This window comes from Hippocampus guttulatus, chromosome 8 (assembly GCF_054856545.1).
Source record: "Hippocampus guttulatus isolate MCC_2025c chromosome 8, RoL_Hgut_1.0, whole genome shotgun sequence".
In the NCBI taxonomy this organism is placed as follows: domain Eukaryota; kingdom Metazoa; phylum Chordata; class Actinopteri; order Syngnathiformes; family Syngnathidae; genus Hippocampus; species Hippocampus guttulatus.
Window position 1 is genome coordinate 11,113,163 of NC_141268.1, and position 13,842 is coordinate 11,127,004.

At 39.7% G+C, this 13,842-nt stretch overlaps 1 protein-coding gene and 1 long non-coding RNA gene across 2 annotated transcripts; one reads left to right on the forward strand and one right to left on the reverse strand.

Annotated features, from left to right (window-relative positions):
• Window positions 1–113: 113 nt before the first annotated feature.
• prxl2b (peroxiredoxin like 2B) lies at window positions 114–12,647 on the reverse strand. Its single transcript, XM_086117151.1, has 7 exons — window positions 12,479–12,647; window positions 6,444–6,648; window positions 5,503–5,554; window positions 4,892–4,955; window positions 4,720–4,795; window positions 2,240–2,358; window positions 114–275 (listed from the first exon to the last, which is right to left on the reverse strand). Exons 1-7 carry the CDS (start codon window positions 12,539–12,541, stop codon window positions 249–251), a joined length of 606 nt encoding a protein of 201 aa, XP_085973277.1. The 5' UTR covers window positions 12,542–12,647; the 3' UTR covers window positions 114–248.
• LOC147201132 (uncharacterized) lies at window positions 10,053–11,068 on the forward strand. The gene is made up of 2 exons (XR_015101562.1): window positions 10,053–10,134; window positions 10,621–11,068. It is a non-coding gene; the product is annotated as an uncharacterized LOC147201132 (long non-coding RNA).
• Window positions 12,648–13,842: the final 1,195 nt, after the last annotated feature.

Genomic DNA, 13,842 nt, shown 5'->3' on the forward strand with positions numbered 1-13,842 from the left:
CAACAGGAAAGCAACAGACTTTCAATGATGACGCCGGGTGCTGTTTTAAATTGTGAAAAAAAAAACACATATGCCCCCCCCCAAAAAAAAAAATCAAACTGAAAGCAACCAACTGGGATTGGAAGCTATGGCCTTGATTTTATTCACATGTTTTTCAAAACAAGGTGAGACAATAATTTGTGTCCGGTGGAATGTTTCATTTTGCACTTGATTGGATGAGTTTGACTCACACTTGATGAGCGACGTCCTCAACGGGTGCAAACGTCGTCATTGCACTGCAAAAAGAAAGTACAAAGTTGTCATTTATGTATTTACACATTAAGTGACTTGAATAAGAGCATTGATTTCCCTCGCAACCTCACACTTTGAAATTCACTTTGATTTAGATGTCAGATTCATACAGTGAATTTGAAATGGGACTTATTGTGGATTAGACTTTTGTCTTTCATAGCTGCTTCAAGTGCTTTCCCTTTACGACTGCTGCACGGTTAAGAGGTAGGGCCCTGCAGGCTGAATAAAATATGCTACAGTCGACCACAATGCGCTCATCTGGCTTTCCAAATACAAATTCTGGACATATTTTACGAGAATGAGATAAGCCTTACTAAACTAGAGATGGGCCTTTTTTCGACTGCTCAGTATAAAAGAACAGAAAAGGGCAGATTTTCTTTTTCCTGGTGAAAAGAGGGAGCCCTTTTTTTTGTATTTTGTAGTTTGACGTCAGATTTGGCACTGGGTGACGAAATCTTTTAGTCAATGTGGCTAAAAAGAATGAAAATCTTTGAGCGTAGTTAGCCCGGACGTTGCAAGTTTATGTGGTGGCGGTGCCGCGTGTTTCGCCATTATCTTGCTCGTTCATGCATACACACGATAGAGACATTACAGCCCAAATAAACATAACACGTTAGCCATCTGATGAAAATTGACTGTTGAGGAGTGTAATTCATGCATGTTTCTACATTTTCATGCATCCATCCATTTTCTGGTCCGCTTATCCTCACAAGGGTCGCGGGGGGTGCTAGAGCCTATCCCAGCCGTCTTCGGGCAGTAGGCGGGGACACCCTGAATCAGTTGCCAGCCAATCGCAGGGCACACAGAGATGAACGACCATCCGCGCTCTTTGTCATAATCGTGTGAGAACTAGTGAGGCCAAACTGTGCATTAGTTGCCAACTAAGTGATACCAGTACTACTAATGACAAGAAAATTTGATGAGATCACAACTAGCACTTCACTAGTAGTGCTGTAAGTGGACATTCAAGTGAAATCAACATTTGAGCTTTCTGGGGAAGATTTTGCAAATATTGTTTTGTCCTTTTTATCTGCATCACAGATATCGATCACAAGCGTTCGGTAATTAGCTCCTCAGCTGAGCATAATTACTTAATATTACTTCAGGCGTTTTTTCCACATTACCAAGCAAATCGCAGCTTAAATGTATAATGGGGGAAAATAATTATCTTTCTGCTGATTAAAAGCATGAAATAGTCCCATGCCTTGGGGAACGAATGAAAACAATGGACATTAAAAAATAATAATAATAAACATCAGTATCCTGTTGAAATTTTTTTTTGTGACTTAGCCCAAATGTGTTTGTTCCGATAAAGGCATGTTGAGGAAGGTTTTTGTCAAGCAAATGCATGTCATTTTGAGAGAATCTGTTCAAAAGCCAATGATGAGGATATGGCAATACAGTTGAAGCTTGGGCTGCCCACGGACATAACAGAATGAAAAACCCATCGTCCACTGACCTCAACCTTATTTCAAGGCTGTGGAGCGCCCTCTAAGGAGAACTCAAGATAAAATTTTCTTTCCAATACTGTATGTCCTTTCTCGTTTTCAAAACGAGGATACGAATGATTGGCCGGTTACTGCGGTTCAGTGTGAGATAAGGACATCCGTCACCGTCTCAATATCATTCCTTAACTTTGAGGAACCAGATTTTGCACACAATCTATTTCTCTATCTACAGTATCATGGATATAATGGCACTAATCCATTGAAGTAATTTCCAGTTTTTGTGGTCTGATGGGCTGTGACGAGTCAGTTGCGACCGTGATATTTTCTGTGGGGAGGCCGGTGGATGCGGGCAATGGTGCTGACATAAAATTTCACGAGATTGACGTGAGGGTTGTTGAACACATGTTTCTCCTGCTGTTCCATTTCACCCCACACTGGGAAAGTCCTACCTAGGAAATCCACAACGACACTTTTTGTAGAAAAACGATAATGTGTCTTACCACTGGCCTCTGGCCTTCTTTCGCATTGGATGAAATGGACAACGCTGTTGCAATGTCCTCCAAAGGTACATAGTCTCCTGGGGAGTCTTGGATGAAGTGGAGCAAGGTCTTTTCCCCCCCTTGGCAATCAGAAAAGATATATCGGATGTGATCGATTCCATGACTTTTAGGGAATACAGTGAACCCTCATTTATCGCGGGGGTTACGATCCAAAAAGGACGCACAACAGGCAAAAATCCATGAAGTAGTCTGTGTCACTACTGCTAAAGGTTTTCTTCCTAGTTTAGAACAACTTGACAAGTCGAGCAATGTTCAACAGCATTTATTGTCCACACGTCCAACGCTGATGAACACCATTTTTGGGGTGGAAAAACTATGACAAAAATATACAATTACACGATGTACAATATACCTACATGCATCTCAACAACATAAAACACACATTAGTCATGGCCACTTACCGTTTCGCCTTCTAAACAGGAATTTACGACTAATTGGAAAAAAAAAAATCAAAGCTCTTGCTGTATGCACCTTACACTTTCGTTTCTTTCCTCAAACTCACGAAACTCCTTATCAACATGAACCACTTCCTGCCACACAATGCAACTCTCTAGTATAACAGTAGGGGCCACAATAACCTAAATAAACGTGGTGTTGTTGTCATTTTACCCTCATGCAGAAAGGTACATTACTACCACAAACTTAGCATCACGACAGTTATGGCAAGCTTTATTTTTTTTACAATTACACAATGCAAAACTATAATATAGAATGAAATGAAAGATCAAAATCATAATTTGGCAAGATGTAAAGAGAGCAGGCACGGACTCTTGACATTGGTCTACAGTCCCTTAGCCAATCAGAATGCAGAACACAATGCACTGTAAAAATAAATCAATAAATCCATCCATCCATTTTCCAATCCGCTTATCCTCACAAGGGTTGCGGGGGTTGCTGGAGCCTATCCCAGCCATCTTTGGTCAGTGGGTGGGGGACACCCTGAACTGGATGTCAGCCAATCACAGAGCACGCATAGACAAACAACCATCCACGCTCACATTCACGCCTAGGGAAAATTTAGAGTGTTCAATAAGCCTGCCCTGCATGTTTTTGGAATGTGGGAGGAAACCGGAGTACCCAGAGAAAACCCACGCAGGGCCGAGGAGAACATGCAAACTCATCAAAGGTGCGTTCGGCAATACGCTCCAAGAGCATTGATTCATTCCAACCGATCAGAAACAATGTTCAAATGTATCGTATGGCTGTTCAGAGTACCGGTACCTAAAAAATGGAGTACGTGGGCCAGAGCGTCAGGCAGTACAAGGAAACAGTTGAAGCACGAGTTCCTGATTATATGCTGCGTTCAGAAATTAATGTGAGCAGGGCATGCTCTGGTCTCAGCAGCACACAAGGACAACGAAACGTCTGCTTAAAAAGTACGGTTTAGTCGTTTTAGTTTAAAATGGCTTAGCTTAATCACAACAATACAATCCTGGCAGGGTAATGCACCTTTTGTAAATCTTTGTTGTGGAAGGCGTAAATTAGTTGCCAGGACTACAGTTAATCTTTTAGTCTTCTAAATGGAAGACATGGTGGTGGGAGAGGAGTTACTTTGCTTCAATAGAGGCATAAATCCCCCCGCACCCCTACTTTGCCGAAATTCACCTATCGCAGGGCATCATGGAATGTATCGCCCATGAAAAATGAGTGAACATCGGAATCTCAGAGAGGTAAGGCCGGGTAAGACCATTTCAAGACTTAAAAACAAAGAATCTTCATGCATAATCTTGTAATTAGCTCTAAAGTGGACAGGCAGTCAGTGGAGGCTTACTGAATATAGTCTACCACCACCACTAGTTAGAACACATACTCCAAAAGTGGTCAAGGGCAGACACAGTCCCCATTGCATTTTCAATAATTTTATTTAAGAAATGGTTAAAAAATGAGGAATTCACCACTGTAATATTAGTAACAGTTCTTTGTTTTTCTTGTAGCATAGTCACAATATGAACTAAGCACCAATATTGGAAGAAAACACTTCTATTAATTTACTCTCATTTTATATGGAACAGCACTGCCCACTTGTGGCTGGACTTCAACACACCGTTTCTCATTTAATGCTATAACTATGCCTGCATCATTCCCCTACTCAGAATGCCGTGTTTAGACGAGTGGTGGCGCATAAGATAAGATAAGATAAGAATACCTAGCAAATATTCTTGGAATTACAAATTTTTTTGACTTGATTTGCGCTTTAAAGAGTTGACTTGTTTTTACTTGTTTCAGTGGTTTACTTTTTTACGTTTTTCATACTTGTTTTAAAAGTTAAAATGCTCATTTGCCAGTACAGGTAATAAAGATTGATGACGGACATTTGAGTCCATAATTAATAAACTCCATTTATAACATTTCCTGTGGGGATTTTTTTTTTTTTTTAATTAGAATTAGAACGCTTGTGAACGTTTCTTGTTGCAGTGTACCTTTGGCTACGATGAGCATGCCTCCACTCTGGAGCAGGTCACCTGAAAAGTTGCCCTGGATGCCGTCAGCGCTGGCCTGCGTCGTGTGATGCAGCAGCAAAAGAGGCAAGGGTCAGTGTACGTGCCGGCAACGGTGGAAGAATTACACCAGCATGCAACTAAACACAGCTACCTTTGAAGCTACTTCTCGTACTTTCTTCCCCAGCGCAGCGGGAACCATGCTCAAAGCTGTATACCTGGCAAGTTAATGAAAGTAGAGCATGAGTGAGCAGTGAGTGATTCTCAACTATGCAATGTTTAATAAAGTGGTAGCTTGATGAGATGAGCTTTTGCTCAGACACTGTTCAGCTTTGTCATCCGAGCAAAAAAAAAAAAAAAAAAAAAAAAAAATGAGCTTCAGGTATTTCGCCTCGAGATGGCGGCAGAAACTTGTGAAAGTACAGGGAACTTATGTTGACTGCCACTTCAAATTTAAAGTTTACTGCAAAACCGAAACAGGTGATTACACTTTATGTCTTAAACCCACACACATCACTGTGTCTTATGAAAGTCTGTGAGCTTCATGTTAACAAACTGAGGCAGTGAGAACCTTGTAAAAACTGAAATTTGAACACAATTTGGATTGTTTTATTCGTTTGTATAAATGCAACCATACCGGATATGTACCTGCAAATACATAAAAGAAATCAAATCTGGGACCTGCAGCGTTAACACAACCTTAGATTTTGTAGGATTACCAAATGCGTGGTGCAGCGTGTTCAAGGTCAAACTGGATCGACACACCTTTTGAAGCCCAAATCCTTGTAGCAATTCTTTTGCTCGTCAACATAGATTGCTAAAAGGAAAAAAAAAAAAAAAAAAAAACATGTTTTGGTTATTTATTTCATGAGAGTCACACTGGGGGCAGTGTAATAAAAACACAGAGACACAGACAAAGAAGAGTTCTACAATATCTTCAATAAACGGTCATTTTTCGCAAAGGATAAAGACGACATGCTTGTGAGCTCTGTTATATTATGTTGTATGTGTGTTGCGACGCTGTTTGTGACCTGTTGCCTAAATACAATACATTTTTATTTATAACGCTTTCAGAACAGCTGCAGTTGTAACAAAGAACTTCTAACTGGTTACAACACGAAGCAATTTTTTTGCCCTCATGTGGCATTTTGCAATGATTTTAACCATGAAGCGAAACAAAATGTATTCAGGCAAGGCTAAACAACATGTACTGTACTGTATATACAAATTATATTGGTGGCGTATTCGTTTCGCGTAGTCAAGCGAGTCGTTAAAGGTATGTTTGAAAGAGTCATGTGACACAAATATCTCTCATGAACCAAAATATAGTCATGGGAAAAATTAAGAGACCTACAGTATAAAAAAACTAAAAGTATGTTACATTAAAACTACTCTGACAAGTACAATTTCTTTAAAAAGTTACTTAAGTAGTTGAAATGAACTAAAGTTTGTTTGCTTTCATCAACAAAACAGCGCATGGCAATCACTCCAAAATAAACATTATAATGGATAAATCTGCAACCATTTGGAGCCCACATTTTAAAAAAAGTTTATAATTGCCTATACATGTCAGAAGATGGAGACAAACCACTGCTTTTGTCCAAATTAAGCCGCTTAATTCAACCAAGTCTCTTGGAACCAAGATGGCATCAAAATCATACTTCTGAATGACCGAGCCACAAGTGTGTCCCGTGAATGCCGCTTACATCCTTTAAAGAACCCCAACTTTTTGAACTCCTCGAGGCCCAACTCCTCAGGCCCGATGCCCACGAGTGCCACGCCGTTGGCGCTCAGGTCAGGCTCCAGCTTGCTGATCTCGGCCGCCGTCCAACGGCACACCTGGCAGCCGAAGCGTCGCAGGAAGAACAAGACTGCCGGCCCGTCCTGCCACAGCGACTGTAGCTCCACACTCTGTGACAACACAGAAGCACAAAGTCAGATACCACTGCCATTTGTTCCCAGTGGTGTAAGGTACAAATATTTTGTGACTGTACTTAAGTAGATTTTTTTTGTCAAGTTAGGAAAAGAAGGGAACTAATTTGTGTGCAGAGGCGTTTCATCCTGCCGAAACATCATAATGGGTATTGAAAATGAATTCATTGAATGTTTCTCCTTTTTTATTCCAGCATTTCAACATGTGTTACCTTTACTTACAGGAGTTGAATCTGTCGTTCTAAGTATACTACAGTATTTTATTACAAAAGTATGTTTACTTTTGCACCAAGTACAGAGGGTGAGTACTGTACTTTTGCCACCTCCTGCCTGTTTCTATGCATGTGAGCAATACATAATCATGATAACAAGTCACCCCAAAGAAACACTTGACACTGATTAGCCTCTGTGTGCAATATAATAGCAACTATTTGCCAGCAGGACTCAAATATGGCAAGCCATTTGAGCATTTATTCCAAATCCCTGATATCAAACATAAGTGTGTTACACTAGTTCGATCTCTTTCAGCACTAGTTCGACACTCGGCCACACTAGTGACACCGAATGTCGAACTAGTTGCATACAAACTCCAACTAGTCATTCATTTTCAGCAACATGTCAACTTGTCAATCATGGATTATTCTAACATGTGAATTTGTGACCCGTGATTTCCTACGCGAGTAAACAAGTGCGAGCTGAAATACTCACTAGTTTACTAGTGGCGGATAAAACAGTAGCTAGTTTACTAGTTAAAGCCCCTTGACGCCTTGATATCTAACTAGTGAGTGTCAAAAATGTTACTTGTTCACTGGTGATGCCCCAAATATTTACTAGTTGCACTAGTGTGACATTTAATGTCGCACTAGTTCAACTAGTGAGGTCTAAAATGTTCACTAGTAGAACTAGTGGATGCCAACCTGCTCACTAGTAAGCTAGTTGCACAAAATATAATGAGGAGGTGGGGCAGAAATGTGGCTGCAGGATTCCTATTGGATTTGCAGTTAAAATACACCAATCGGTATTCAGATTTTGTCATAATCACACCCACTTCATTTGCATGGTTTACACTAGTTTACAAGTTGTCCTGAGGATTTGCAGCTAGTTCACTAGAGGATGCCCATTATTGGTTACATGTCGACGAGTGAATCCAGAAATCCAAACTAGTAAACTAGGTGCAATCGATTTGACCTTACATGTTAACTAGACGGTTTCAAAATGTGAACATGTTCACAAGTCAATGTAGAGATATCCACTAGTTACACTAGTTGGGCTCATTTTCACTGTACTTGTTAACTAGTGATACACATGTTTCCTCACTAGTAAACTAGTTGGGTTCAGTGTGACACACTAGTGAGCTAGTGACACAGATTTTCATATCACTAGTTAACTAGTGGAACGTATTTTGTCTCACTTGTCAGGCTCAATGCTGAACATGTATAGACTTTGACTGAACATGTTTGACAAAACTGGGCACTAGGTGACATGCACACATCTAGTTTACTAGTGAAATAATCACATTTGGCTAGTTTACATGTTTGGCAGTTACAAAACTTTACAAGTTCACTAGTTGTGCACACATGTCAACTAGTAAGCAATTTTATTTAGCTAGTGTGATGTGCATGCCAGCTAGTATGCCAAAAACATGAGCTAGTGCAACAAAAATCCCTACATGTTAGATATTTGTTGCACTCGTTGTGCACAGTCGCTCACAAGTGCTGATTAACACCAACAAGTGAAAAGAAAAGCCCAACATGTAGGAAAAATGTCAAACATGTTCAGTCAAACCTTGCACAAGTTCATTTCTTGGTCTGACTAGTGAGACAAAATGCCTCCCACTAGTTAACTAGTTGAATAAACACAAGCATCTCTAGTGAACTAGTGGCTCACTCTGGACTCAACTAGTTTACTAGAAAGAAAACATGTGTTTCACTAGTTCACAAGTGAGTTTGAAATGAGACCAACTAGTGCAACTAGTGGAAATTGTTGCATTTACAAGTTAACTAGTGAACATTTTGAACCTCACTAGTCAGCTAGTAAGGTTTGGAAGATCCAACTAGTGTAACTAGTTGACATAATATGCCTGACTAGTGAGCTAGTGATCAATTTTTAAACTGACAAGTTCACTGCTAAGGCCAGAACACCTTAACTAGTGTACCCAGTGGACATTTGGCCCTTACAAGTGAGCATGTCAACTGTAACATGTGATCATTCATGTCTCAGTTGCGACTTGAACACCGACATGTTCACAAGTGGGCTGCATGCAAATGAAGCAGGCGGGACAAGAATTTTGATTGGTCAATATTCAAAGAATGAATATTCAGTCTTAAAGCTTTAACCCTTACGCGCCCGGCTCGTAATACCTTAAGAAGAAAGTACAGTAGTGATTTTATAAATATAATTCATAATTTTGATTCATCTGTCTCTCTCGCTCTCTCTCTCTCTATATATATATATATATATATATATACTGTATATACTATACTGTATATATATATATATATGTTACAATAGAACAAATCTGAATAAAATATGTAATCAATTGCATTTTTAATACATTTTTGAAATGGTAAAGAGACTTTATGGACACCCTATATATATATATATATATATCCATCCATCCATCCATCCATCCATTTTCCGAACCGCTTGATCCTCACTAGGGTCGCGGGGGGTGCTGGAGCCTATCCCAGCTGTCTTCGGGCAGTAGGCGGGGGACACCCTGAATCGGTTGCCAGCCAATCGCAGGGCACACAGAGACAATCAACCATCCACACTCACAATCACACCTAGGAACAATTTCAGAGAGTTCAATCAGCCTGCCACGCATGTTTTTGGAACGTGGGAGGAAACCGGAGGACCCGGAGAAAACCCACGCAGGCCCAGGAGAACATGCAAACTCCACCCAGGAAGGCCAGAGCTGGAATTGAACCCGGTACCACGGTACCTCTGCACCGTGAGGTCGACACGCTAACCACTGGACTACTGGGCCACCCGTGTATTCATTATAAAGTCATTAAATATTACATTAAAAATACATTCATAATATGTCACTAATTTCATCGATGTGATATTACTGTATACCCAGTTTTGTGGCTTACATGTTCACTAGTAAGCGTCAAAATGATCTTACTAGTGAACTAGTGGGCACATTTATGGCCTTACATGTTCACTAGTAAGCGTCAAAATGATCTTACTAGTGAACTAGTGGGTGTTTTGTGGCTTACATGTTCACTAGTAAGCCTCAAAATGATTTTACTAGTGAACTAGTGGGCAATATGGAATAAATACTCAAAGGGCTTGCCTGGCAAGCCCTCTGAGTATTTATTCATCCGTGATTGTATTGTAGACCAATGAGAGCACGTCCGACAGACACGTGGACTTCCGGCAGCCAATCATGATGCATTTCGAGCCAAGCCCCAACAAAAACGGAGGAGAAAACTTTCAGACGCATTGAAAGCTTTTCGGGTAAATATTACTCTTGTTGTTACACAAAATGTTGTTTTACGATTATTTTAGGCGGTAAAGTTATGGTGTAAATGTCAAATATGTGGTCAATTTATCAAGATGAAGCCTGCTTAAAAATTTGCTCCAACGATTTCGGAGATGTGTCTGACTTTGACAGCAATGGCGGCAGTTCAACGCTGACAGTCGCAGTCGGGTGCAGATTTATTTCGGCAGGACTTTCTCAAATCTGCCGTTTGCTCTGACAGTTCTCTATCTGACAGTCACATTTTGTCTTATTACTCACAAGCTAATTGACAAAAAAGAGTTAAAGTTAATGTTTGGAACATGATTTTGCTCTTACTGTTTGCTGCCTTAGTTCGTTTGAATTATTCGCTGCCTGCATTACATGAAGTACATTTTTTAATATTCACAAGACTGTAACTGTGCATTATAAATAATGTAACATTTGCACTATGTTTTACTGGATCTACAACTAGACTAAACTAGGTCCTCGTTTCTGGGAGAGTCCACAGCACCTCCTGCATCACAACCATTCTGCCGGCACACCTTCAGCAGCACGATGTTTCTAACGGGAGCTGGAGGGTGATCAGCTTCATTGAAGAACAGGAGGAGGAGAGGCACAACGTTTGTCATCTGTGATATGTTTTTAGACTTTTCTCCTCATTAAAAAAAACGGTGTATGTTTTGTTAATTTCTTGATATAGTTCTTGTATTTAAATATTTTAACAATCAAATATTTTTCAACGGTGTTTTGGATATGAATTGTATGAAATAAATCAGTGAAGCCCCAATCAAATTCTACTCCACCTAATCTGCTCGATCACACTGCTGTCAAGATGCTGTAAATAATGCCTTCATTCATGATTGTAGAAACCCCAGAACGGTAAACATGTGATTATTTTATTTTAAAATATAAGAAGCCTATGTTTTTCAATTGTGCTCATTTTCGTTGTATTGCACGACAAATATAATAGATGAGCCGGTTTGGGGACATCATCAACCAAGCTGCTGCTCCAATTGCAATGCGATATATTGTCCTGCTCTCCTAAATTCGCATCTACACCACAAATTATAGCATCCTAACTGATTTAGCAACAACTGAAAATTCACATCATTATTTAGGGAGAATATGTTGCAGAACTGTTGCATTATATGGTGTCGTATTAATTTTATTTAGTATAGCATACATATATAAAAGTGGAAAGATACTGTAGAGCTGTACCATTACTCTTTATCTCCGTGTACATAATAAATAAACATCACCTACAGATACATTGACTGGTAAAAATTGCTTGATTCCTTCTGTATACTGTAGATGTTACGCAAATGGCGGTAAATAATTGTGAAAGCTCAGAATCAGGTTTTAAAGGGTTAATTTTTTGCTGGGTGGTGCTCTTATTATGGAGCCAATAGGAGGTGTTCACTTCTGGCACTGTCCTGCCTCCTGATTAGCATTTAGCGTAACTAGTGTGACCAGTGAGCCATTAGTGTTTCACATGTTGTACAAGTGAACATTTTGCCATCACTAGTTAACTAGTTAAATCAAACGACCATTTAACTAGTTGACTAGTGAGTAGGGTGACATCCACTAGTTCCACTAGTGCGACATTTTGACTTCACTAGTCGAACTAGTGAAGTCAAAATGTCGCACTAGTGGAACTAGTGGATATTTGGGGCATCACTGGTGAGCAAGTAACATGTTTGGACTCACTAGTTGGATATCAAGGCTTTAACGGTCTTAAACTAGTGCACTATCAATGTTTTATCCTCCACTAGTTAATTAGTGGATATTTCAGCTCCCACTAGTTAACTAGTGCAGGAAATCATAGGCCACTAGTTAACATGTTAGAACAATCCACGTTTCACTAGTTAACATGTTAACACTTTTTAAACCTTACTAGTAAACTAGTAAGACTTTGAACCTCACTAGTTTGGTCTAGTGGGCCACTAGGGCATAAAAAAGCTGACTAGCTGGGAAGTTCCCTCTGCTTCTGTGCTTCCAGGTGTCACTAGTTAGAATTTTGTCAGCACTAGTTGGACAAAAGTGGCACTAGTTGCCAAAAATGAGTGGCTAGTGAGGATTTCTGTGCAACTAGTTCGACATTCGGTGTCACTAGTGTGGCCGAGTGTCGAACTAGTGCTGAAAGAGATCGAACTAGTGTAACACACTTATGTTTGATATCAGGGATTTGGAATAAATGCTCAAATGGCTTGCCATACTCAAACGAGGTGGTGGCAAGTAACGTGGGTCCAATACTGTATCTTTAAACGGAAACTTAATTGAAATACAACCTGAAGAATTTACTCGATGTAGTTTCATTTTTCAATTACTTTTGTGTCTTACCTCTCCAGTGTCCGCGCTCTTCAACAAGTTCTTCCCGACGCGAACAAGATCGATGTTAGCCATGTTTTACAAAAAAAATAAAGAAAACAGCTAAAAACAGTGGGGTTGTGTCAGGGAAAATAAATACGTCTCACACAGTTGTTGCAAAACAACCACTTCCTGGTATATATTCACGGTATACTGAGTTGTGTCGTCCAATCGTATTGGCTAGCTAGGAAGCGTCCAATAATATTAGCCTAGCTGAGAAGCAGTAGCAAATCAGAATGCAATGAAGGGCATGAAAAGAGGCGGGACATTCTCAAATGATATAAATGTGAGCTTGTGAGTTGAGCAAAGGTGATGTGGTTTACGACATGCAAGTACTGTATACCTCTTTAACGCAACGCCCTTTTTGCAGTGTTTTATTATCTTTTGTTATGGCTGGTTCGAAAAATATTTAGTAAATGGCAAAAGCAAGTGTTTTACGTCACTCACGGGGATCATTCATTCATATAGTCACAATCATTTTGTTATATATTTTCTTTTTTTGATATGCATGCTACAATGTGAGGTACAACATGTTCGATTTTTAACATATTTTTCTCGATTTTTTACGTTGTATATTGTGTTTGTATTATTTTAAAAACATATTTTGTTTTTAAAATCCCCAGATTAACAGGTGTTTCATATGTTTTTTCTTTACAGAGCGTGAGAGCATAAACCTTTCTAATAAAATATGAATTTCAATTTTACATCTGTTTCCTTGAAGTATATTTGGTTTCTTTTGAAATGAAGTATTTCCTCCAAATTATTGCATCTTAAAAGAAATCGGAACAAACAATTTGGTCTTGTTCCCCCAAGATAATTTTATATTTTAGAATATTACAAACAATGATTTATATATATATATATATATATATATATATATACACACTGTATATATATATATATATATATATATATATATATATATATATATATATATATATATACAGTTTATATTTAAAAAAAAATCCTCGTCTCACCCCCCCTCGGGTGGTGTCCGTCCCTCATTCAGCTCGGGTCCTCTACCAGAGGCCAGGAAGCTTGAGGGTTCTGCGCAGTATCCTTGCTGTTCCCAGCACTGCACATTTCTGGACTGAGATGTCCGAAGTTGTTCCCGGGATCTGTTGCAACCACTCATCTAGTTTGGGGGTCACTGCCCCGAGTGCTCCGACCACCACAGGCACGACTGTCACCTTTACCTTCCAGGCACTCTCCAGCTCCTCTCTGAGCCCTTGGTATTTCTCGAGTTTCTCGTGTTCCTTCTTTCTGATGTTTCCATCACTTGGGACCGCTACATCCACTACAACGGCTTTCCTCTGCCCTTTATCTATGATCACGAT

Coding starts and splice junctions, on each gene's coding strand:
- prxl2b (XM_086117151.1), bottom strand. CDS start 12,541: ATGGCTAACATCGATCTTGTTCGCGTCGGGAAGAACTTGTTGAAGAGC. Junction 4,956..5,502: donor AAGGATTTGGGCTTCAAAAG/GTGTGTCGATCC, acceptor TTAACTTGCCAG/GTATACAGCTTTGAGCATGG. Junction 4,796..4,891: donor TACGAGAAGTAGCTTCAAAG/GTAGCTGTGTTT, acceptor CACACGACGCAG/GCCAGCGCTGACGGCATCCA.